Source organism: Buteo buteo, chromosome 1, assembly GCF_964188355.1.
Source record: "Buteo buteo chromosome 1, bButBut1.hap1.1, whole genome shotgun sequence".
Taxonomy (NCBI): Eukaryota; Metazoa; Chordata; class Aves; order Accipitriformes; family Accipitridae; genus Buteo; species Buteo buteo.
In genome coordinates this window covers 72,412,740-72,438,719 of record NC_134171.1, presented here as the reverse complement: position 1 = coordinate 72,438,719, position 25,980 = coordinate 72,412,740, and the positions used below count along the sequence as shown (strand labels likewise).

Genomic DNA, 25,980 nt, shown 5'->3' with positions numbered 1-25,980 from the left:
ACTTTTTTTGTCAAAAACAGCCAAAGCAGTTTAAGCAGAATTCAGTGGATGTGTATACTGGTAGCAGATTCATCTATTTTTCACCTATTTTCAATTTGTTCCATCAGAGATGCTTCCTACAGCTTGCCTTTCCTCCCACTCCCACACCTTTCAGTTACTATCTCTGCCTTCATTAATTGAATTGGATATATTTGGTATTTGCTGTCTAAATCAAAATCTAGAATAACAATGCAAAAATTTTTAACATTGCAAGGTGTTTACAGGGAAAAATAGAGATTCCTAACTCTATTGCTTTCCCCGTATCACTGCATTTATGTGTCTCGGAGTGGAGAGAATTTCTTGGTAACTTATTTTTCTGATGTGATATCCTCAGGTGCCCTTAGCTTTCACTCTGAGCAAAAATAATAGCTTTGAGAGGCACACTTTTGCAACTTTTCTGCACATCTCATCCATTCATTAAATATCTGTTCCCCTTCACACCATTATTCCTAGTAAAACACAAAAATTCTATCTGGTAGAGGAACATAACTTACACTAGCATTTTGTAAATTACTTTATAATTGTGGTGTTGGCTTTGCTTTAATTTTTTTTCTTAGTTTTGAATGCTAAAACAACATGGAAAAAGACCATGCAGTTTAAGAACAGTATTTACCTTTTATCACAAAAAGATAAGAGGCATTACCTTATTTTATATTGCAGTGGATGATGGAATAAGCAAACCTGCATTTGCAAGGGACTCAGATTATAACGATAAGGTTGTGTATATTGAACACATGTTTTGAGGATGCAATGAAAAATAACTTTCTTTGCTCTGTTTCCTTCTCCTCTTGCATTGGTGCTCCAAGAAATTAGTGTATGAATTGTTAACTAGCAGCAAAAATAATTTTGAGAATTCCTGACCTGGGAGGTTTATTTGCTCAACTTTCAGTTGTTTCTATTCTAGTTAGTATCTTTTCTAACAAGATTCATGTTCATATTTCAGCCAAACTTTTTATTCCCTCAGGTTTCTATCACCATCTTACAGTCCATTTTGGAAAGTGGAGTCACAGGGAATAGCAAAATAGTAAGAATATTGTGGACAAAGCATTTTATTCTATAAAGTAGTAAAGCCAACTGTGCAAGATACTAGCAAAATAGTAAGACTATTATATTCAGTATTTTTCATTAGCACAAACTAAGAGTGAAAAAATGTCTTTTTTTTACAAAAAAAAAACAGTCTAGAAGCTTACAACTTCACCATGTTTACACCGAGGATAACAAGAGAGGAGTTCACTTGTATAGGGCAATAATCCAGAAGTCCAATATCTATATAATTTAAACCAATGTCCGAAGAATACTTTTTGCCTAGAAGAAAGCTACAACTATTGGGTTTTTATCCAGTTTGCATGGGACTAAGATAAAGCCATAAATAAATACCCACCGTGACAACTGATATAGAAAAGTTTTGCTCCCTAGCCTGTAAAAGATGCCAGCAGTCGTTCCCAAACAATAAGAAATACTTCAGTTAAGTTCTTTTTTGCAGCGTAGTTGTTGGAAGCAGAAATACAAATTCACCATCAGAGTGCATGTGCAGACTTAGCACATGCTGCAATTGCCACTAACTGAGAAAAAAATAAAGGTGAGGAGCGGGAAACCACACGCTGCAATTGTACCGTGTACCTTTAGGGTTCCTTAGCAACTTCTTCAGGCATCTTCTCCTCCACAGAAACTGAAAATGGAGACAAAACACCAATGAGAAACATTGGAAACAACTTATTTGATGACAAATAGTCAAGTAAGTTGTTTCCTTTAGTCCAAAGGATCCTTTGCACTAAAGTGATACAATTTACAGTTGTATTAGGTATACAGACGTTTTTCCTTCTAGCTTTTTAATTCTAATTGCAAAAGAGTTGAGAGGCCAAACTTCTACATTCCTTTAAAAATCTCTGCAGTGATGATTTTAACACACATTTTTCTTGCATTCAATTATAACATTCAACTTCAATAGCAATATAAGATTGTTTATAGCTGCATTGAAACACTGCAGGGCTTATAAATATCACATTCTATATTTTTCTTTACAGCAATATAATTTGAAAGATAGAATTTTCTTAAATTAAGTCAGATGTTAAAAAAGTGTGTTACATCCCATGCAGCACAAGGGAGAATTTCTTGTTCTTAATGAACTTTACATCTAGCCACTTAGCAGGGCACTGAGCTCAAAAGACCCCCGCAGTCCAACTTAGCAATACCTATTTCTACTGCATGGCATGTAATTTCAAAATTAAATTTTCTGCTAACACTATGATGCCAAACACAGTCATCGCTAGCAGCCACATTGCATCATTTGAGTTCTGCGTGCTCTTTCAGCTAGTTCAGTGCAAACAGCCATTAGTGCTTTTCAGAGACCAAACATTTCAGACCCAGCTGTACTCTTGCACCTTCTGAAGCTTCCCCCGACTCCTCAGCATCAACGTCCTGGCTCTTTGAGGATCTGTCAGAAATCTCTTGAGCTGCTGAGGCTACTCCTTCCTTGACACTGTCTAGGTTTTCCTCGTGGGCAGAAGAAGCTGCAACATCCAAGACTTCACTCACAGTTTCTATGAATCAAATTAGAGAGAGAATTGTCTTCCCATTCACCAGCCTAAATGAGGGCGAGCAGTCAAGGCTCACAAAGCATAAAGTACCTGCCTAACATACATGTTTGAAGTAACTGAAGACAACAGGATCTATCAGATGGTTACATTTTATCATGCAAATAAAAGTTTGCAAGTGGAATTCCAGGGAAAGTCTGAGTTTTCCCAGCCCTGCAGCAGAAAACGATAAACATGAGCTATTTTCATGTCTTTTGACAAAGGTCAGTATTCTCTAACATGTATATTCTCTTGCAGATACCCTCATTTTATTTTCTGATTTCTGTCAAACCATTACCAATGTGTAAGATACTAATGGTAAAGCTTCCATGGAAATAATCCTAGTCTGATCAACACCATAGGACATTACACATAAACTCCCCAAAACCTTGCAAAGATGTCATGGGTAGTTTTAATGTAGAAATATCCTAACATCAGGCTGAAGGTTCAGGCTGTGATTCCAGTGTAGCATGATTGCCAACTAGCCATTTTTAAATACTCCTTAAGGATAAAGCAATCTATCTGTATAAAAGTTGGTAATAGGTAATGTGTCTACATACAGACATGCTCTGCAGGGAGACTGAACACACCATCCAGCAGTTACAGGTTAAATTTTACTTGAGTAAATTCTGTCTTACCATGTTCTTCCAACCTTACTGTTGGAGGTCTCCATCATCACACACCTTAACTGCTCAGCAGGATAAGGTTTGCAGGGACTTTGTTGTTACAAATTGTGTCCTATACTAAGCTACATGTACATTAAATACAGCTAACTAAACAGCTCCATTAGAAGTTCAATAAATGCAGCAAATAGGAGTTTTGCAGAGCTAGCATCCCATGCCTTTTTCCAAACATCAGCTTGCAGCTATTTAAATACAGCATGTTCTGAACATCAACTATTTCACTTTGTTTTGCAGAATACTGACTGAATTTTGAAGAAGCAACAAGGAAAAAAATTCAGGAATTGCTACCTTTGTCTTTAGAGGGAACAGGCATGCAATAAAAAGAGTACATTTGAAATTCAGAACATTAGATATTTTATAACTAGCATCACTTGATGTAATGCAATATATTTGCTATGGTAACAAGCTGCTGGGTTTGAGTTTGTAACATCAAACATTCAGTTTATATTACCAAAAACTTGCTCTGTGGCTTATAGTATTTCATCTGGCTAATTTTTGTTTATTTCTTGTGATGTTTCAGTGTTTTCATTTCTTTTGCACTAAGACGAGTAGATCAGTAAGCAAGTAGAGGGAGCAACATGGACTTTCCTGCTTTTTAATAAAACCTTATTTCCTTTGAGTGGGAATCGTGCTTATTTGTCACCTACAGCAATACCTGCCTTGAAAACAAACGTTAACACTTACACCACTTGTACTGAACGATTTATCTCTGGTCTGAAGTATTCTTTATGGCTATCAGAAAGGCAGGCTACTGCAACAAAATATGGATTCCTCCCAATGTGTCCATCCAGGTCTCTGCAGAGTAGCTGTCTCTCCCTAAAATACAAAGGGCCTTGTTGCGACAGGCATTGCCTTTTTGAAAACCGACATCTGTACGTATGTGTAATTGTCGTTGGTTACTGCAGAAAACTCCAGCTGGTACTTTTATTCAAGTAGCATTCACACCCATTCCTCGACCTTCCTGGTGCCACAGCTGAAGTCCTCTTTTTGAGAGGAGAAAGCTGGCCGTAGCTGGCGGTCCAAGCGCACTTGCTCACAGCAGCACCAGTCACGGCAACTTGCACCGGATCATTATACATGCCTTAAGACATTATCTCCAGCAAAGATTCAGACTGGCCTATGAAGATCATTTTGGCATCACTTCTTTGGCCTATTGCAACTAGAGCAAGCTATCCAAGTGTCTTTTGGTGCTTTGAGCACCATGAAAATAAGAACCAATCTACAACCACGAAGGCTATTTTGAGCATTAATCTGACGTACCAAAACAAATCTCAGTGTATTTTCTGGTAGTTTGTACACGGCTCGGTCTTGGAACAAACAGTCTGTACCCCACTCATGAGGATCAATGCGTTTTTCTCTGTCCCAGGGAATTGCTGTGATCCCAGAGCAAGAGCAGATGAATGATGACCTGGCAAGCTGAGAACGAGTCCCTCACCTCTTTCAGAATGGGGACTGCCACAGGGCTCCTTCTCTGCAGGGAGCACCAGGCGTACTGCCCGAGTCCCTCACATCCTCTCCTACCGATTAGCTGGTAGCACAAAGCATTACAAAGTTTAGGAACTTCTCCTTTTTGTTTCCCTGGATGTTCAATTTACCTCAGTGCTATTCTCCGCCCCCCTTCTTTTTAAAAATCTGCATGCATTTCATATTTTTTCAGTCCAGCTTAATCTCTCGCAGTTGTGCCATGTAAAATCCTGCAGTAACACCATATTTCATAAAAGAGATTTTAATCTATGACTGGTACAACGATGACTCATTTTCCATAATCCTTAGAAGAAGGATTTTACTTTTCTGTCTGTTGAATTATTGCAAAGTTGTTAACAAGTCTGTCGTGAAACTCTACAGCAATTAATAGATGTAATTGAAATTGCTTCTAACTTTTGTTAGTTTGAACACTAAAATATTTAAGCTTCTTTATTTTTTCAAAATAGAGTTGTAGAGGAATTACAGCTTCTTAACTGGTTCTGTGTTATTTTCCGAATGATGACCAGTTTGAAATTCTGAAGTCCCCATATTTCCTTGTGCAGCGACGACTGTGACCCATTGTTGTCCATTTATGCCAGCTTTCTTACAATTTCTACAGGCTTTAACTGAACAAAATTAATCTGCATTGTGCAACTGCTTCTCTGCAATGAAGACACAGGGTAAGTGCTGTTCATATTATGTTTTCTGCTGAATGCCCAGCTGGTTTATTAACAATATTACACAATACTGCTTCAGGTCCTTAACATCTTTAACAAAACACCCACTTGCAGTGTTCCAGTCAAATTCATCTCAGTCAAATTCACCTTGACCCATACAATTTAAAATCTGCCAAAAATGGGAATGTTCTTGATTTTTTTTTAGTTTCTTCTTATAGTCACAAAAGTGGGGTTGGTTGGTTTTTTTCTTAATTCTGTAGTAGGGGAAGAAACCCCCACATCCTTCATCAACAGCACTGGAGTTAAATAATTTCATAATTTTACCATTTCATTGAGTGTTTGGTGTGCCGTGTGTGTCCCCCCTCCCATCTTAGTAGGTTATGTTACTCTACAGAAGCTATATACTTCACTGTTTCATACAAGGTATTATACTGGCAGCAAAATCTCAGCCTTTGTGTATAATATTAGCCATTTTTTCCTGAAAAAAAAATATTTATTTTTCTTATGCCCTGGGATAAGTAGCTAAGTCCCAGTATCAGTGGCTACAGTTTTCAATTTTGCTAGGCATTTGTATATACTATTGCACTTACAGATCTGAATTAGGAGCTTAACTTTCTTGTGATTTCAACAAAAGAGAATATAAAAGAACTTCAGGCCTCAGAGAAATCAAACTAATCATGTTTACTAACTGTAGGCAAGTGGTTAGGCTTTGCATATTGCATCAACAGCTGTTCTGAAAGCATTCAAAGGGATTTTAACATACCGAGGATTTTGAGGACAAACATCCTCAGGCTAGTTAGACCCCCGACATATTTCTACTACGCAACCATCAGTACATAACTCTACATCTTTGTAATAACCATTGCTCACGTGTAACACTGAACCCTAACAAAAATATTGCCTGCTTCTGCCAGGATAGCTATATGTATGTACTCTCAAGTGGTCTTTAGCTCCTGTGCTTTATGAGATAAACCATTTTGAGAATAAATGCATCCTTCCAAATTGCACGTGCAGGAACACAACATGACTGGGCAAGCACCAGCAGCACATTACATATGCATCAAGCACAATACCAAACCATTTATGTTATGAAAACACATCTGTTTTGAGTAAATACAGAAAAGGAAATTGACTTTACAGACAAAAGGAAATTAGGGTTTTGTTTTTATTTTTTATTTTTTTTTATGAGGCAGCAGCATTAGGAAGCTCCTGTAGCTTATTAGAACAATATCCAACATCTAGTTGCACCCAGAAATATAATTTTTAGGAAACTATCCCTATCATCTCTGGGTTGGGGGAAGCTGCTTCCTGTATAAAGTAGTTATTCCTGCAGTCTTTAAGGACACATATTTTACAAGTGCTACAGTTGCAGCACTGAGAGCACAAAACGCCACATTTCTGTGCATTCACAGTAGAACAGAAAACAGTCCAAATCCCGGGCGCTTCTGCATCCTCATGATGGTCAATTGAATTGTCTGAATATTACTGAGCTCAGCATTCTCCCAGCAGAACAGAGAAAGCACAATAAGCGGGGACTTTCATGCCCTGTGTGACTGTTTGCTCCAGCTAATAATAAAAAATAAACCACACGCACACACAGATTGACTTTCTCCTGCTAATAATAAAAAACCCAACACAAAACTCCATGCACGTGTATTGACTTTCCACTATCCAAGATCCTACTGCTTGCATAGCCTCTTCCCCCAAAGCTTTCAAGCATTTAAAACAAGCTTTCCAACTTTCCTAGGGGAATTTTTATGCAGAATCAGCCTGGATTTTTGTCTGGGATGCAAAGCTCCAGTCTGAAATTAAACCAGCTCGCACTGGCAGTCATGTCCTACCACCTGGGAAACAATATGCTATAGGATGATCTTGAAGCAGGAGGAGAAAGGGAGGTATGGAGAGAATTGAGTTGGCACAGATGATGATATGTAGAATCTGAAATCTGCCAAGAACTTGGTTCTTGCAAGAATTTTTTGTAGAAGGTAACTGTTTCTGATAGCATTTATACAGGGCATATATTGTTCTACAGGGTGTTAGCATTCAGTGTTCATAAAGCTGGATTTTCCAAGCTGTGTTCCATACCACATACCATGCATGAAAGCTAATAGAGCAAACTACCAATTGTCCAATACGTATGTATTATTTCATACGTCAGCTTTCATTGACCACAATTCCTGAAGAAAGCAATAGGGTATGTGAGATCAAGGAGAAGAAGAAACAAATAGGCGACTTCTTTACTTATTCTACACGTCTACAGTCATGTCAGCATAGCCAAGAAGAGTAAGCAGACAGGTCGAGAGTGAGAAGTTCTGCTCCGCCATCTAAACAAGCCTGGACTTCTCTGGGAGCAAGGTACCTTCCCTTTGTTAGAACACTGAGGTTTCTGTAGTGCTAATTTAAGCTACTGCTTTAAAGCTTAGAGAAGCCCTTCAAACAAATCAATCATGTTAATGTGAGGATTAGGTCTTCACACTTACCCTGAAGTAGCAGCTAGTTCGCAACTAATTGTTAAGAAAACAAACAAATGAAACTTACTTTACATATAGAAAGAAATTAAAGGAAAGAACTGTTTTCCTCATGCAGGTGAAGCACCTTTGCTTGTGAAAGCAATACATCTTTCTCTTAACATGTAAAAATAGAGGAAGCTGTCTCTCATAGAGCAGCATTAAAAGAAGGAAAAGTCCAAATTTTTAAAAAAGCATGGGGGCACTCTTGGAATTCAGAATTTTACTCCCATAGCAAAAGTTTCACCACCCTTGGCCAGGCAGCTCAGCACTACTGCAAACACTGTCCTTGTTCAGAGTGCTTTTGTCCTGAAACTTTATTATTATTTTTAATATCTGTTGATACCAATTTATAGATGACTGATACAAATAGCCTGTAGGCATAGTTAAACTAACTTGTACATTATATTTTTAAATCTTATTGGACCTTAAGCTTTTACCTTGTATTTTTAAGTGGCTTTGAAAGTATGTTTTCCTCATTTACGATACATATGGAGAAGATAGTTGCTCCAGATTTTAAAATGAAAGCTACATTCAATTTTTTTTCCTTGCTTGGGGAGATGTGGGGATTTCAAGCCCCCCCAGGATGGAAGTTTCATAACAAGATAACCACAGCCTTCTCAGAAGTACAGCCTGTATTTTTCCCCCCAGTTTTGCATTTCTCTACTAATATATTTAAAACCATCATATTTTGATTCTAATCCTAATCCTTTGATTCATTTTAAAAGTGATATTTCCAGTTAGAAACAACAACAAAAAAATCTGAACAGGCACCGGTTTCCTGCAATTTTTAAAGATACTTAAAAATACACTTTTCTGAGTGAAGCATTTCACTTGAACCAGTATCCTTCATATCATGAATTATTTTTTTTTAAGCAGTCAAGATGAGGCTGGTATCTGTAATGCAGAACGTCAGGTTCAATTACTTTAAAAAAATATTCTTTGCAGAAGAATTTGGCTTTATAAAGCTAAAATAATACAAGTTAGGCAGCATAATACAAATGGAATCTGCCTGGAGCGCATGAACCAAAGCTGGAGTACAAAACAAGGCTTTGAGATTTCAAGCTGCCTATAACACAACCAATGTCACACACTAATTCCAAAGGGGAAAAAAAAAGTCTAATTTAATTGTGAAAACAGAAACAATATTTAATTTACAGTCTTTTAGAGAACCACTCATACTAGAATGTGATGCTTCTGTTTACATAAAGCTTCTCCTCAGTAAGGTCCACCGAGGGTCTCAGGGCGTCCCCTGAAATGTTAGGATAGGCAGAGCAAAAAATTCCCCATTCCTTTTCATAGTTTTAAAGTCCCGCTAATTGAAAACTGACAGTGGAGTAGAATTTACTTTTTAAAAGTCAGATTCTGCCATGACTGAAAAGTAATTCAAGAATGTATTGAGAGAGACTGCAAAACAGAGCACAAGAGGTGGGGGTACCTGCCTCCCTCAGATATAATCCAGGGGAGAACACAGCAGTAGCAGTATGAAACTGTGATTCCCTTTAAGATCAACTTAACACATTTTGGTCCCATCAGCAGCTTTAAAGAAAATGGAAAAGAAGTTCATTCATCCATGGCTTTTGTTCTAAATCCTGAGGTGGTGGTGACAGCTAAGGTCCCCTTCCTTCCTTCCTTCCTTCCTTCCTTCCTTCCATCAGAAGCCACCTGCCACCCCAGCTACAGCTGACGTGGGTTCAGCACCTCCTCCCTCTGCTTACAGGGGCTCAAACCACCACCAGCCACATCAGTAATAAGAAAAGGGGGAAATAATAATCACAGAGTCAGTCTGGGACAAAATAAGCAAAACTGTGCATATGTTCCTGTAAAGTGAGCAAGTGCTTCAGGTCTCATTGGCCGGGAAGACACAAGGAGCTCAGCACGGAGGGCTGATGTTCCCCACCAGGAGCATCCCAAGCACCAGAAACATCACTCAGGACTACTTGAAATGCTCTCTCTCTGCTCACTGCCATTTTATTTAGTGACCATTTAAGATTATAACAAGCTAGAGTAAGTTATCTACCTCTTCGAAAAGGAAAAACACTAAACACTTAAACATTGGGCTTAAAAAGGAAGAAACCTACTGGATGGTTAACCACAGACCAATGCCTCTCTCCGACACCGTGAATTCAGCACTTGACCTTCAGAGAGGAAAAAATAAACCTCTCAGCTCTATGTGCGAAATTGAATCAGGGAACTAACAATTATTTAGAAAAGCACTGATTATTTTTCAGTCCAATCAGTTCCTTGAACGCACAGGACAGAACTAGTGGCTGGCAACTGCCAAAGCCCACATTGCTTTTAAGAAATTGTTTGCGGAACTGCCCTGGCCTGACAATGCTGTTGTTTGGGCATGGCATGAAGGCAGCCTCAGCCTTCCCCACCTAGCAATACCTTGCCAGAGCCCACAGGCGTTAGGAGTTGTCTCCCTTTGGCATTTCAGCTATTCTGTAAGTTAAACCTGAACCAGAGGCTCAGAGCCCAAGGCCTGAACAAAGGCAGGCTGGGATTTCTAATAATCCTGCTGCTATAAAAATATGAGAGCTTTTTCTTTTTGCAAGCAATCCATAATTAATCCAGATAAAAATCCATGAGGTCAGCTGAGAGCCTAAACCATGGCATTATGAAGCACATTTTTAAGGAAAAAAAAATTTATTCACTCCATACAGCAAGAAAAGAAACAACTTCATTCACAGGTTGTTTGTGCCTAATGTAGGTCACTAGTTCCTAAGAAAAGCCTCATTAGTTCATACTAATGACCAGAAGGCTCACTTCAAGAGAGCTTATTCTACAATGGATGATGAAAAAAAGATTCAGAGAGCCTGTAATGGTCAGAATAAAAGCATAACAGTGCATACCACGTTAATCCAGAATAGTTTATAATACCTCATATCATTTCAAGTATATCATTTTATATTCTGTAACAAGGATTTGTAGCAAAGAGAAGCCATTCATATTGTGGTTTGTTAGTTGGTTGGCTGGTTGTTTTAAACATCTAGCCACTGACTGGAACAGATCATGAGAAAAAACGAGTTAACATAAACAGCATGTATGAAAATGCACTGATAATTTGATGTGTGAAATCCTTCTGAAGTTGTAAAAAAACCTTTTAATTAAAGTTAGGCATTTTCTTTAACACTCTTCATACAAAGTAATGCACCAAGTTTTACCCACTTACCATTGTTTTCAAAGGAGCAACCAAAGTTCAGCATGTTGATTTTAGAAAAGGATGTTTCTCTCTGCCATGAGAAATGCTGCCCAAAAATCAATACAAAAATCCCCATCATTATCATTCTGGTTTGAACTGCCACCACAGGAGAACAGAAAGGAGTCCCTTTTGCCATTTTCTCTAAAGTAGGACACTAATAGTATTCCTCTGCATGCCTTATTTACAGAAAATGTTCAAATAACACAGATAATACTACTTAAAGGTAAAGTAAATGCTAACAGTTTGTGTTGACCAAAGTGAGTTCTTGCTTTCCAATTTAAAGAAAGTTATTTTAGGATTCTTTTTAAGTCTTGACAATGAGCTATAAATATTGTATTAGTAAAAAGCAGTAAGTCCATTTTCTCCTTAATAGGACAATCCTTTAGGCATTATTCACTTCATGTCCTTTTACCAGCTTTAATCTTTTTTTGAGAAGCTACTTGTCCCCTTGTTCTACAATAGACAAATAGGAAGACAGTTATTTTATGTAGTTCTCCCCCACTTAATTGTTTGCACTCTTAGCTGGGAAGTTCTAGGTTTTTTTCCATTTTACTGGAATCTTCCTCCCCAGCACAGTACATGCCGTAAAATTCTCTTTTCAGCTAAGCTGATCAAAACCGAACGGTCTCTCCATTTACCAACTTTTGTCTTCAGGTGCTCACAACTTTTAAAGAAGTCTTTTCTAAATATTGTTCACATTCTTCCTACAGAGATTTTCCAGTTATACTATGACAACTCATCTGCAAGCTCAGTTTTATGAAGAAAAAACAGAAGGAAGAGAGAAGAGACTAATGGCCAGTGTATGGCAATCAGAGATGCAAGAGAAATGCAGCAGCCCAAGGGCCAGATAAAGAAAGTGATAAATGTGAAGCAGAAATACCCAACAGAAGGTCCACAGATATGGATACTTCCCCAGTAGGATAACATTCACATAATTCAACTTTCTAGAGCCTAATTTAGCTAGCTTAGTCTACCACAATAATTGAAGAGAAAAAAAATCCTCTAAATGGAGGTTCAGAACAGAAAACCTTTATTACAGTTGGTAATTAAGCACAGGTTTCGTCAGATGATGTGAATACTCTCCCTGATTCCACCTGTCTTCTATTACACCAATTTACACCTAGAGATCCATTTCATGCCATGACATTATACATATGAAAATGGTAGATAATAGGCCTGTTATGAGATGCTTCTGATCTATACCAGTGAGGTTGAAAAGAGAGGAAAAAAAAAAAAGTGTAGTTATTTTCACAAGGTCCAACTGTAAACAAGTGGTATAATCATAAGGGATAAGGTCTGTCCAGCCTTACGCACACTGCATCTTACCCCAGCACCTAAGGTTGTAAAGAGCTGCAGGCTGCACAGCTTTTGCTCCTTCCTCCATCTCACACAAACAAATGCCTAGAAGGATGTGTTTGTTCTGCTGAGCAACATCATTCTGAAAGCCTCTGAATAAGTATGCACAATTACAAATTACTGTGAGGACTTTTCAGCAATCTTCAAAATACTCCCAGTGTCAGAGCATTTGAATACACACCCAGAGTTTGGTAACTTACCAAGCAAAAACAATGTACACTGATCATGTCGGGTGTTTTTGTCTGCTTGGCATCATTGTGCAATCAGGTCAGCAAAAGTCCTGTCCAGAAAGCAGTAACTCCTGTCCAGTGCAGCCTGTATTTGTTTCTCTAGGCTGCAGACAACTGGCATTGTAATGCCATTTGAAGCTTGACATGGAAAACACTGGCACATTCACACACTAATCCTCCCCAAACCTAGTTACTCACTCAAATGGTGTTTGAAATAACAGAGAAGAGAACATGTCCTTCAATACTTAAAAAAATTAGGAAAGAACCTATGCTACAGAAGTCAGGAGTCCAAGAAAGCATGGTTTTGGCCTAATTGCTTTTGCCTTTCCAGTTGATAATGCCAAAATCTCAAGCCTCATTCCTAGAGTTGGAGAAAAGTTTATAGTGGCAATCCAAAAAACTAAAAGTCACAGATGTAACAATGCTGCCTAATCCAAACAGCAGCTTGCCAATCTGTACATTTTATAGCATTTGCTCTATCTGAAGAAAAATTGATCTAAATTTATGGTCCCCAGACACAGAGTACACTAGAAGGAGAACAGCAGGAAACTTACCAGCATCTGGCAGTAACCAAGAGTGACAGCGCAACAGATCAAGCAATAAAAAGGTACAGAAAACTAGAATTTAGAGGAAGCTAAAACCTTGGGAACAGAGTAACATGGCACAGTACTTTTTTTGGCAACAGTATTTCACTGAATTCCAGATACCAATAGTGGGTTGTAAATTGCTTAAATTGAGGCAAGGAAAAAATTCCAGCCAGGTACCATTGTAATTAACTTTCTAAAATTGAAATTACCCTGATTAAGTACCTACCTCCAAAGTTGGGGGATTTTTTGGTTTGGTTTGGGTTGGGTTTTTTTGCACATCTGTGTATAATCACACATTCTTGTTATCTGTATACATACATATTTATGTATACTGGAGCTGGAGACAAACATCCACTGGCACCTTGCACTTTCAAAGACATTACAAAAAGCCTTACACATTAAAAGAAACAACTGCATTTGAAAAAGCAGAGGTTTACTGGTAACCATAAAAATACTTGCACCTTCATCTGCAGAAGTAACATCAAGCTATCAACAAAAATAATAAAAGTCATTTAAATAAGTGTTCTTTTTTCAAGGTAAGCCTGCATTTCCCTGGGCAGTTCTGAAAGAAAAATTCTTCCCTATCTCACTAAAAATGGAGATACGCTTTTTTTCCCTCTAAATGGAGAGAACACAAATGATAAAAATGGTTAAATACAAAACTGTCAGATATTTCCAGATGGATTTTAATCATACAATTATTTTTTTTAAAACACAAATAGCTGTTGACTGCAGGTAAACACTGAACAAAGGGGTACATAGAGAGCAGAGAACTTTTGACTCAAAGTACCATCTTCTTATATTTTAAATATTATGCTGACGGAAACTAGCTTTTACATAGCTTAAAGGAAAGGGATACTGGTTTAAGCCTGTGCGTGTATGACCACATGCTGCTTGCTAAACCCCTCAAGCAGTCAAGGGCCAGAGGCTCCCCATCAATTCCTCAGAGACCCAAGGGAAGAACTGCTTCATTCAGGGGTCCTGCTCTTCTCCTGCAGATGGGGCCAGGAGGAGAGGAGCAGCTGAACGCTAAGGAGACCTGCGGCAGGAGCCTCTGCAGCCTCCCAGGGCAGGACCCGGGTTACACAGCAGTCACAGCAACTTAGCCCCCGTGGGGGAACCCCACGTGAACGGCTTATGAGATCCACAGGGTTCACCCTTGACTCAGGCACACCCTTTACGAACAGCGATTTACAACAGTCTTCACTGGTGACCAGTGGCACGAGACAACTGTTCTCAGAAGCAAGTTTTAACACCCCAGAAACGTCCAAGAGATCAGGCAACGCTACACCGGGGAGAATACTCCCTTGCTTTAGAAACTAGTACTGACTGAGGGGAAGTACAACTTCTGCTGCTTTATATTAAATGCTTTAGCTAATATGTGATATCCCAATTAGAGGTTGGAAGGAAGATGGCTGATACAACATGCAGAAGTTCTCAACAATTTTATAACCCGCAGGTTCGTTTCCGCCTGCTTTACCACACAGCAAAGAATAACCACTGCAGCAAGATTTGACAGAGGACACCTGAAATGACCCTCAGAATCCCTTATAAATTTCAAGGTAACAAAAGTGTTGTTCTAGTGCTGTTTTCTTCAGTAAGTGGCCAGAGAAAACAGATCTAAGAAATCGGTGATTTCTAAATAGCACATCCACTTCCAGTCAACACCAGCAGTAACTAACAGTTACAAGACATATTTCCTCTTATAAAATAGTGACCACTAACTACATGAAGTCACCATGTCTAGAATTAGATCCTCAGACTTAATCCACTTATGCACAACATTTCTCAGGGAAGATCCTAGCTGCTTCCTCTTCAATAGAGCAGCAGGAATATTTATCATACGAAAGACCCCACCCTATCCAACAATTATCAAATATTCCTAGACCAGCATTATGAAAGGAAAATTCAACCACTTCTGGACACAAGCAAGTGCCCACTCCTTAAAGTGGTATGTTGCAAGTGCTCGGTAGACCAACAGAGATAAACACTGCAAGACATTTTAAAACATTTTGTATCTCTTAACAGCTCTAATTCACTAACTTTAACATATACCAGACTACTTTTCTAAATGAAATGGTCTAAATATTCCATAGGAATGGAAATTTTTACCTTATACTACCTTATAAATACACTACAAATATACCTGTACTTTTTATTAGTTATATTACTTTTAGCAGATTGAATCAAGTATTGGTTTAAAATGTTATTTGTAATGGATTGTTTTGCAGACAAGCACAGGAGCTGTTCACACGTGAATTAAAACCCCATTCATACCTAGCCCTTTCACAAAAGTCAGCCACTTGAAGTGCCGCACCATTACTCAAGTTCATTTGTTAAAAAGGCAATTAAAATGACATCCGTTCCTCACTGCAGTCACCAAGGAAAAAGGCGAAAACAATTCTGGAATCTGCTAATACCTTTCAAGGTACTGTGATAACCTCCCACGGACTAGCAGTCAAAATGCTGTTAATCTCAGTTTGACCTGTGTTTCAGATATATCCTCTCAAGCGGATGTTTGTATTCTCCAAGTAACTCAAACATAGGTGTGCAGTAAGTCATGTTTAAGTCAAGCTGAAAACTGCTTCAGTGGTTTTCATGCTTACTACACCCACACTGAAGTCTTCCCTTCCAAAGCAGGAATTAGAATTAAGTTTCCCTTTCGTGACAGGCTGGCAAGTTTTGTTGTTGGTGGTGGTGTGTTTGGTTTTTAACTGAAGATACCAGATGCAAATGTTTGCTGCTTTCCTATTGACTGAGAAATTGCCATTGCTTTATGTGTCCCTTCCAACTTTAGCTGAAGAAATCAAGAGGTAAGAGGATAAGCCATTGCTCACAGGTTAGTAGGAAAAAAAAAAAGTTCTAAAAAAATCAAGTTAAATTATAGTCCTGTACTTTGTGCAATTTACGGATAGGTTTGCATTTGCATTATTGTGAATTTTAAAAGCACAGTAAACCATCTTAAACACCCTGACAGTTCAAAATACTGAATATGTAGCTACTAATTGATTTAAGTGTTCAATACCAATTTGATGTTTTATTGAATTTTGAAATTTTTAGCCTATTATATCCTTAAAACTGAGATCATGACAACATTTTGGTTGCTACACAAGATTTTCTTGACATTACATTGAAAGAACAGCTATAATTATTTAGTGTGAATACCTTAGGAGTGGCCAGTGAAATAAAAGTGTTCAGATTCCTTAACATACCCTTAAGAACCAGGTCACTGAAACAACTGTTTAACCGACCATATTACGTGGCCACCTTAATATAAGATCTTAAAGAAGAGAAATAGAATGGGGTAGTAAATAAACTTTTCATTCTACTAGTTTTAGACAGTAACTCTGGTGCCCCAGGCAGCATGCTTTTAGAGACACTGATTTAATGAACTTAATTACCTTACACTCATGATAGGTCAAGGTAACAGCTGAATTAGTTTTCACTGTGGGACAAACTCCATTAGGAACACTGACATTTGTTCTTAATGTTCTGTAGTAAGAGGCAGAGTTTTAGAATCCACAACACACACACACACAAAAACCACATTCATAAGTTAACCTTGCACTGCAGCAGCTTCTGAATTAGCAGCAACTTCCAAATTAGCAGCAGCTTCCTGCTGTGCTTCCTCGACAGCAGGGGACGCATCTGGAGCTGGTAAGTCATTCTCCCCTCCAGTTTCTGGGGATACCCCAGCATTCTCATCCTGTGCTGCAGGTCCAGCAGCAGCTACTGCATCAGCCTCTTCCGTGACTGTCTCTGCTTCAATGACTTCAGCCGTCTCTTCTTCATCACCTTTTAAGGATTTATTTAATACAATAAAGACAGTAAAGCACATGCATGCAACACAAATTTGTGAACTACTTTTTACCATCCTCCTCATTTAAATTTAAAACGCAAAGCTAAGCTTTGGGATCAGAATTTACAAAGTCAAGAAATCAACAATTAATCCCCCCATATTGTCTAATGTGGCACGAAAAAAGATGTTTACAAGATGAGGAAACCATATTCTTAATTACCGAGTTTGATAACTGCTTCAGTGTAGTAAGAAAAGAAACTGTGGCTTAAAGCAAGTGACTGCAAGAGGTGCGAGTGCAGGGAAGGATAAAAAAGGACCCCACCAAGTGTTGCTCCAAACCCACTCTGCTGAAAGGGCCAGTGATAACGCACTCATGGGTGTCAGAGGGAGCAGGATTCTTACCCTGTTTGTAGCCAGCAGTGGAATTACCACACTGGGAATAAGACATTTGCTACCACACTTAGAAGCTCTTACGGAGTGTATTATGCATCAGGCTCACAGCTTAGAAGCACTGCAAGCCAAGACGTGCCTTCAGTTTGCACAGGCCTATTTTCAAGGTGGCTAACTTGGCTGGCAATAGCTACAATAATGTCGAGCCCAACAAGTTTTCAGATGGGTTTTGTTCCATTTCTTAGCTCTGCGCTGCCACAGGTACTGTGCTATGCCTGCTCACCCTGCTTTCTTTAAAGCTGTATTGAATGCGCTGTGACCCCTGCAAGAGCCATAACACTCAAGTAAGAAAGGTAAGGTCTGCGAGGCAGAATAAAACAGGGGACCCTTACTGAAACTAGGTGTATGCAAGTGAGAAAATAACTGGCTAATTTTAAGCAGTCAGCATTCACTTTACTGGAGATATGACCAGTTATGACTGACCGTTTTCTTTTTACAAGCCCCAACTGTCTTTAAAAAAGACTTGTCTATGCTGCTGTGGGTCAGACTCTTTAGAATCTGAAAAACCCAGTGTTTCCCAATCATGCATTACTTCAAACTCAGCTAAGACAATTAAAAACTAACAGCACAAAGCAGCAAAGATGCACACTCACCATGCAAACATGCACTAAGATCCCATTAACAAAAGAAAGTTATATACCAAGTGTTCATTGCAAGTTTACCGCTAGAACCAACTTGCCATGTGAAGAAACAGAACTGGAAATAAAGTTTGTAATACAGTGTAAACTAAGTGAGAATAGGAAGGAAAGGACAGAGCTTAAAGAGACATAGTCAGAATTTATTTTATTCTTTTATATCTTTTTAAAAACTAAATCAGATCAATTTTAAATCTTGGTTTTCTTATTCTAGTGCAAGCCTATCTTTCTGTGTTCAGGTTTAAACACAAGTCTATTCGTTGCTCAGTAAAAATCAAAGCTTTGTATTGTGCAACCTGATCATGTCCCTTTAAGAGAATGCTGTATTTCAAAAAAAACCTAAATTGATTACACAAAGAACAGACTAACAGCCAAGCTCAACATTCAGTACACTTTATTGGACAGTCAAATATAGAGTGCATTCATTCAGAACAGCCAGCTTCTCAATCTCAGAACTCCCTCTACAAAGCAAGATTCAGTAATAAGCTCAATATGGTTTGGCCTTGCAAACATAGGTAGTTCTTTTAAAGTCTCACAAGTGTGGAGTTTTACAATAGAAGGTATAAAGTCATTCCAAGGTAGGCTGCAAGGTACGCAATGGTGAACGACTGTCCTTTGTTTGTATTTAACTTCCTCGGGTTTGGAAAGAGATTTCCCTTGTATTTTAGTCTGGAAAGTGTAAAAGCAGAGGATAGATTAGAAAGGTTGAATCAGCTTGCATCAAGTTAAAAAGAAAAGTCATTGCTAAAAAAGAAGGAAATCAGGAACAAGTTTAAAGGAGACACATGCAAATGGAAGACAAAACTCAGTATTTGCTAAATAAGCAAGTAGAATGTTCTGCAAGGCAAACATCACTTTACAGTTCAAATGATGTCCCAGATTTCCTAGTGCTACTTCGACTCAGGCTTCTGCCAGGGGCTTTTCTAAATCCCTCCCTAAATTTGAAAGTAGCTTTCAGTTAAGAAGAGCTACAGAAAATTTGCTATTAGAACTTTTCTTAAATGTCTGGTATCATTAATTAAAATACCATTAAATATCACTTCAACCCTCTAATAAACAAACAAGCCTAGAAGAGCATTTGATTGTTTCTCTTGTTTTGACAGCCTCGTTTGCTACATGCAGGTCTCTAGAATAGACATTTTGGGTTTGGGCACAAGGGGAGAATTTTCCTTGGGATGAGAAATCACAAAAATCATTCGTATCAGGAGAATCTCTCTCTGATCAGCTGCTCCCCAGTATTAATTCTTCCAGCTAGAAAGTCCTTCTCTTACCATAGGACATGTAGTAAATATGCCATGAACGTGCTGTTCAGCATGCTGCTTTTCCATCCACCACTTCATATTGTTACCAGCACTGTTTTATAGCTTATTTTATGTGACCCTAGGAAGTATTAGATTACTTTGAGAACAGAATTTTTAATCGCTCTAATTGGCAATGCTTACTGCGAAAAAGTGTAAGGACTAACTGAATCTAAAGAATGTGTCAGGAAAGAAGCTGCAGTGGCACTTCTGGGAAAAGCAGTACTACAGTAACACTCTGTGACAAGATACACACAAAAATATGGCTACGCAGGGAACAGGAAAAAAGGGGAGGAAGAGAGATGTTAATTCTTTTGAGAAAGCACAGAGAGGATTCCATAGGAAAAGCAAGAACAGAAACCTCTTTTGGGAAGATACAGTTGGGAATGAAGAAGGATTTTAAAAAGAGCTGATTCAACAGTTGTTTTGTATTGTGAATTGGAATTAGCTACTCAGAAGCCCATTAAAAACTCTGGGTTGAGCATTTACTCAGAAGTCCAATATTGAAAATAATATAGGAGACAAGTTTTAGCTGTGTTCACTGTATGGCCTTAGAAATGTTTTGCACTTCTTACTATCAATAATAAGGGAGGCAGCAATCATCTGCCATTGGTTGTGACATTCATGAAAGTTACTAAGCAGCACAAGGCATCAGATTATGGGATGTCTGGAGAGCACCAAGTACTCTTACCCCAGTCTCGGGCAACACAGGTATAGCCTTCAGTGGCTCAACAGCACCACTGACTCTGCGGGTATCCCACTCAAACATTTTGGCAGGCTAGGGTTAAAACTCAGTACCTTGCAGAAGTGAACCTTAAGAGAAAAGAGGGAATATATTGGCATCATTTTGAGTGCCCTGGAAGGTTTGCTTGATGCTTTCACATCTACCATGTTCTTCTGACTATGTTAGAATGTAACGAGCATAACCCTCATTTCTTCCCTCAATGACTAGGTCACTAGAAGAAAATACCTACTTTGGTCCTGGTCAGATTTTTTTATTTTAGGGACAAGGAAGGATTGCATTAAAATTGTGGCCAAATTCTCAGCATTTAAAGAATTAAGTTTAAAAACTGTATTGCTTCCAGCTGTGTAAAAGAAAGGAAATTAAGGTGTTTTGACATTTTAAATCTTAAAAGTTCTAAAACTAAAAGATGTGTTGTGGAACTTCAAGACTAACAACTTCAAAAAAAATAATTTTAGAGGCAGACAATTCAAAGCATGTTCTCACACTGAAAACAAAATTTAAACTCAGCATACTTTATTCAAACCTATCCTTTGTGTGCATGCAAATATATTAAATCAATTCTCTAGACATCAGCATCAGAAAAAATAAGGAAGAGCTTCAAGTGCTATGGCCTCATAAATTTATTTGTTTTTTAAACAACAACTAAATAAAAATATAAAGATCCTTAAGAAGCAATTTTTTCTAATTGCTTTTCCTAGCAAGGCTGTGCATGCCAAAGTTCTATCTTTTATATTAATGCCGCCGTAATGCTAATTGATGTAGACAGAGACAACATTCCATTACAAGTATTTGAACTAACAGGGTCTAATTATTTAAGCATGAAGAGCTAAGTAAGGATTTGCCATACATTTAGGTGGTGTCTGTTTTTCATTTAATCCTAAATTAAAAAGGACAAAGTCAAAGTTGTGGGACAAGAAATGGGTCCAATTTACAATATTTTTAAAAAACGTAGGTTTTTTCCTATTGAAGTGCATTCCCTGCTGGCACGTGGCCTGGAGCCAAACTGTTGACTGAGAAAAAGATATTATCTCCTTCCCCCCCAACAAACAAAAGAACAAAACTGATTTTGACAGCATTATGCATTTAGTCAAGTTTCATTAAGCTTCCAGTAAATCAAATGCAAATACCCAATATAAAATTAATGGTTCACACATCAATTCTTTCCATCCAAAGAGACTCCTGCAGGTTGATGACAGGCCAGATTTACTGCCTGAACATTAAGTCCAGTCCCAAAATTTGTGCAGAAGTAGCTTTGTAACAGAACACTGCACAACCACCTTTGTCTTTACTCCCACTCACGGAGCTCAGACAAGGACTTGGACAGCGTTAAGGCCTGATTAGACAATCTAGAAATCTGTTCCAGATCCTCATGTACCCGGAGAACAAGAAAGAAGAGCTCAACTCACCCTTGCTTGACCAAGGTTTGTCTTTCCGCCCCTCAGCTCTCTCCTGAAGAATATTCAAATGTTCAATATACTTGCTGCGGGATGAACTGACTACTCTGTAGGCCTGAAAGGAAATTATACCTAAACTTACTGTTACATCCCTACAAAGTTACCAAAGAAGAAGAGGGGAGAGGGAAAGAAGAGTTTTTAAGCAAATGCTACTGCTCATCTTAAAAGGCATATCAAATTATGCTAAGTAAGGTTAAAAAAAAATTACAAAAAAAAAAATCTATTTTGCTATACTAACATATTTATAGATTTCTTATTTCTCAGTGGAATACAATATACCATGTGGCTTTTAAAGTGCTGCAGTGTTTTGGGAATTGAACACAGTATTTTAAAAGACAATTACAGACAGATTATTTTTAAAAAAAACTATGGTCAAAAGGTGACAGCAAGAAAATTTGTTATTCCTCCAGATATGCAATCGCACAAGTTTGATATTGTGAACAAGTAGAAGCTACTTACCATTCAAGAGGATTATTTTGTGGGAGAGGGAAACATGCACCTCTCTGGGATGTGCTAGTCAGTATCTCACTATCTCAAATCTTGGGGGGGGATGGAAGGAAGCTATGAAATGGAGGCTTTATGGATGTGAAGCAGAGTCTAATATATTTAGATGCAAGGAAGAGAATGATTACTGAAGAGCTTGACAAAAGTAGATGTTTACAAAACTTTAACATGCTTAAGTAACTACTACTCTTATCTTTCTTTGTGCCCCAAATAGCAAGGTTCATAATATTGCCCTTGCGGCTTCAGACAGCTCACTTCACATCTGTCTTGCCCACTTTGAGATATTCTTAATGTTTGTGGTTGACAAGAAGAGGCAAGGGATTAGAGGCAGGTGCCTTGCTCCATCTTTGGACATGTTCATTTCACATAAACTATGTTTTCCACTAAGAATGACAACAGCACTAGATACCTAAGTAACACTAAAACGGGCAAGCAACAGGCATCCAATTTCACTAGTTCTCTTGAACTGATTCTTAAGTTAGACTGTATTTAATTATATGCTACGACACTCACATTCTATTGACAGTTTGCCTCTTGACCATGTTCTTTAACCCAGAGCACACCTTACACCAACCATGCCAACTCGGAAAGCACAAACAGCTCCATTCCCAAACACTTACATAAAATAAACCACCAAAAGCAGCAACACCAGCAAGGAGGTAGTAAATCATGGTCTCTCCAGAAGAGCCAGGAACACTCCCAGATGACATCTGGCGAAGAGGTGCTATAAAAACCATTATTGAAATTGATGTAAAGTGCTGCTAAAATACGGTCACAAAATAGAATGACAGAATCTGAACTTTGTATAGGAAAGGCCGATTTTAAAAGGTGTAACAAAACAGAGAGGTACAGCCTAGCAATGTTTAGGACAACTGAGTAACACCAAGGCGTGGTGCCTAACTGAACAAGGTGCGTGGCTGAGCTCTTCCTAAGAGTGTAAGATTTTCTGTGAACTACACTGTCTGCCTACCAGCTTCCAAGTAGTGGATGCAGTCTATATATAGACTAAGGAACATTCAAAAAAAAAAAAAAGGAACATAAAAGAGTTCCTGCCTAAGGTATGTAAAAGAATCAATCTGTCCTTATTTAGTCTTGCTGCAGTCATGATCAGCAGAGGTAACAAATCCTCTTCAGTTTAATAACAGAGCACTTTAAGAAAAAGCCTTTTCCTTTGAATTCACATTCTTTCATTTTCAAATAGACTGCTGACATTTAGATACATGCCCATACGCTCAAGTATTGGCCAACAGGGCAGACAGGAAGGACTACAGTTTTATCCCTGATTGAGTACATGTTCACTATAATAGCAGTGTTAGCCATTTATTTTTGTTCACGGTTTCTGTAGTTTTGATGCTTGCTATAGCCTTGGATTCTTCTGTATATCTCAGAAGGAGACTCACAAAAAACACACATAATTCTGTTCATCAGCAAAGCTTTCAGCTGGATTTTGTGACTTCATCCCAGATGAGTAGCACAGGCGAGAAACGCCTCATTGAAAGGGTGCTCATGAAACATAAAATGGCTCTGAGCATTGCAATCAGTAGCTGCAAAAATAGACTCAATCTCAAAATATTGCCACCGTGTGCCAGATTATGTTTTAGCATCATCTGTCTCATGACACGCTTTCCAGACTCCTCTTCAATAGCCAGGCATCCTAATGGATCTTCTCACATTTATACGTACATTCTGTAGCAGTTTCTCACGAATACTTTCTTCTCAAAGGCTGCACATTATAGGCAGGAGAGTGCCCAGCCAGCCTGCAGTCACCCAACACGGCCTGAAGATATTTTTTTTTTTTTTGCTACTGGTTACACAATTCCTGATGCACCAAAAGCCATGTCTGCAACACAACCACACCAGGCTGATTCACGCTCCCTCACGGTGCTACGAGGCCGCTGAGGAAACCGGTGCTTTGACTATCCACCTAAGGGCGGTTTTTTAAACACCCCCCTCTTTTTTTTTCTTTTTTTTTCTTTTTTTTTCTTTTTTTTTCTTTTTTTTTCTGGGGGGTGCAAGTGAAGACAACGGCGACCCCCTCGCTGCGGGAGGGGGGTTACACCTGCCCGCCACCGAGCCTGCTGCCATGGAACGGGGCCGGGCGGCGGGGAGAGGGTTGGGGGGGCACGGCCACCACCTCACAGCCGCTTCTCCCAAGGGCGAGCCGCCTAACGGAGCACGATCCCGGTTCCAAGGCAGCCGTCCAGCCGGTTTCCCAGCGGCGGCGGGGACGACCGAGCAGCCGTACCCGGCTCCCGCCCCGGCCGCCTCACACGGCGGCCGCGCGCCCTCACCGACCGCCCCAACGGCCGCGCCGCGCGCCCGCCGCACCTGCTCCCCCCCACCCCCCCCCCGCCCCCGGCCCGCGACCTTCGCGCGTCCGTCCCGTGTCCCCCCGCCCCCCGCCGCGGAAGAGGCGGCGGCGCGTCACCGTCACCCGTCCCCGTCCCGTCCCTCCCCGCGCGTCCGTCCCACCGTCCCGTTGACCTCTACCCGGCCGCGGGTCGAGCTCCGAGGCGGCCCCCGCGTACCACGCTGCTTGAGGCGGCTCGCAGTAGAGGGAGCCCTGCTCAGGCGAGAGGCCAGCGCCTGCGAGGCGGCCCTGCAGAGATACATGGCGGCGGCGGCGGGAGCCGGGGAGCGGAGCGGGCACCTCGGGGCTGCCGGGCACCTCGGGGCTGCCTGACAGCGCGGGGCTGCGGCCGCGGCAGAAGACACCGATCGCCACCTCCGCCCCCGCGCGGAGGGGCGGGGCCGCGGCGGGGAGGGGCGGGGCCGCCGCCAGCCCCGCCCCGGCCCACCTGGGCGCCGGCCGCTGGCGGCGGCGGGGAGGGCGGCCCGGGTGGCGCCGGGGGAGGACGTCCCTTCCCGGAACGCAGGGGCGAAGGCTGCCGCGCCCGGTACCGCCGCCGAGAAATTCCGTCTGCCAACAGACTGCGCTGGCAGGAATTACCGAGAACCCAACAGACCCAAAATATGAGGAAAGAGACCCGGGACTGCGCTTACCGGCGGTGGGGGGAAGGATGGCTAGGAGCGCACCGCTGACTAAAATATAAAGTTCTCCCAGAGCGTTCCTTTCCCAACAACGCCCGGGAAACGATCTGGAGAAATGAAGTAAATGCACAGCAAAGGGCACTCGGGCTAAACACCAGGAGAGGGGACTTCAACATCGAGAAAGCAAATCACTGCTGTTGAAAGTCACAGGCCTCTCGGGGTTAGAGCTGTGCAGCTGCCCTTCTCCTCCCCACATAGACAGTTGCTCGCTGTTACTTGTCTCTTCTCTATACATAGCTTTAGTGTTCCATCAGTGATTATTTAATGCCATATGCTGCCAACTGTCATTATCCCTTTTTTCCATCCTTTGTCCTTGACTGACCTTGATGCACGAAGAGAAGGCGAAGGCATAAGCGCTCAGAAGGCAGCACGCGCGCGGCAGACCAATGTCAGCCACACGGTCTCACCACTGAGATCGCAGGCACCTTTCAGGCAGCGAGCAATTCTGAAAGCGCAGCCGGGGAAGGCCAGCCTCTCCTCCTCCATGACAGAGGCACCTGCCCTGGGCAAGGCACCGCACACGCTCCCCCCCTACCGCCCTGAACAAACACGGCACAACTGGCACTATCCCCTCAGAGCTGCAAGACAGAAAAGCAGCAGTGCCCCAGAGAACCTACGTAATAGCTGCTGAGGAAGGGATGGACTCATGAGCTGCAGGTCAGTTAAACAGTTTCCAAGATTCAAGACACAGTTTTCGTCCTTGTTTTCTGAAAATACAGAATA

General features: G+C 40.3%; 1 protein-coding gene and 1 long non-coding RNA gene across 2 annotated transcripts; both read right to left on the bottom strand.

Moving 5' to 3' along the window:
• Positions 1-1,659: 1,659 nt before the first annotated feature.
• On the bottom strand, positions 1,660-24,979 carry MGARP (mitochondria localized glutamic acid rich protein). The gene is made up of 6 exons (XM_075036273.1): positions 24,735-24,979; positions 22,827-22,930; positions 21,655-21,757; positions 16,883-17,116; positions 2,421-2,579; positions 1,660-1,708 (listed from the first exon to the last, which is right to left on the bottom strand). The coding sequence occupies exons 1-6, from the start codon at positions 24,817-24,819 to the stop codon at positions 1,662-1,664; spliced, it is 732 nt and encodes a 243-aa protein (XP_074892374.1). The 5' UTR covers positions 24,820-24,979; the 3' UTR covers positions 1,660-1,661.
• LOC142034658 (uncharacterized) lies at positions 18,583-20,354 on the bottom strand. Its single transcript, XR_012651715.1, has 2 exons — positions 20,195-20,354; positions 18,583-18,874 (listed from the first exon to the last, which is right to left on the bottom strand). It is a non-coding gene; the product is annotated as an uncharacterized LOC142034658 (long non-coding RNA).
• Positions 24,980-25,980: the final 1,001 nt, after the last annotated feature.

Coding starts and splice junctions, on each gene's coding strand:
- MGARP (XM_075036273.1), bottom strand. CDS start 24,819: ATGTATCTCTGCAGGGCCGCCTCGCAGGCGCTGGCCTCTCGCCTGAGC. Junction 22,931..24,734: donor GAGCCGCCTCAAGCAGCGTG/GTACGCGGGGGC, acceptor TGGTTTTTATAG/CACCTCTTCGCCAGATGTCA. Junction 21,758..22,826: donor CTTTTGGTGGTTTATTTTAT/GTAAGTGTTTGG, acceptor ATTTCCTTTCAG/GCCTACAGAGTAGTCAGTTC.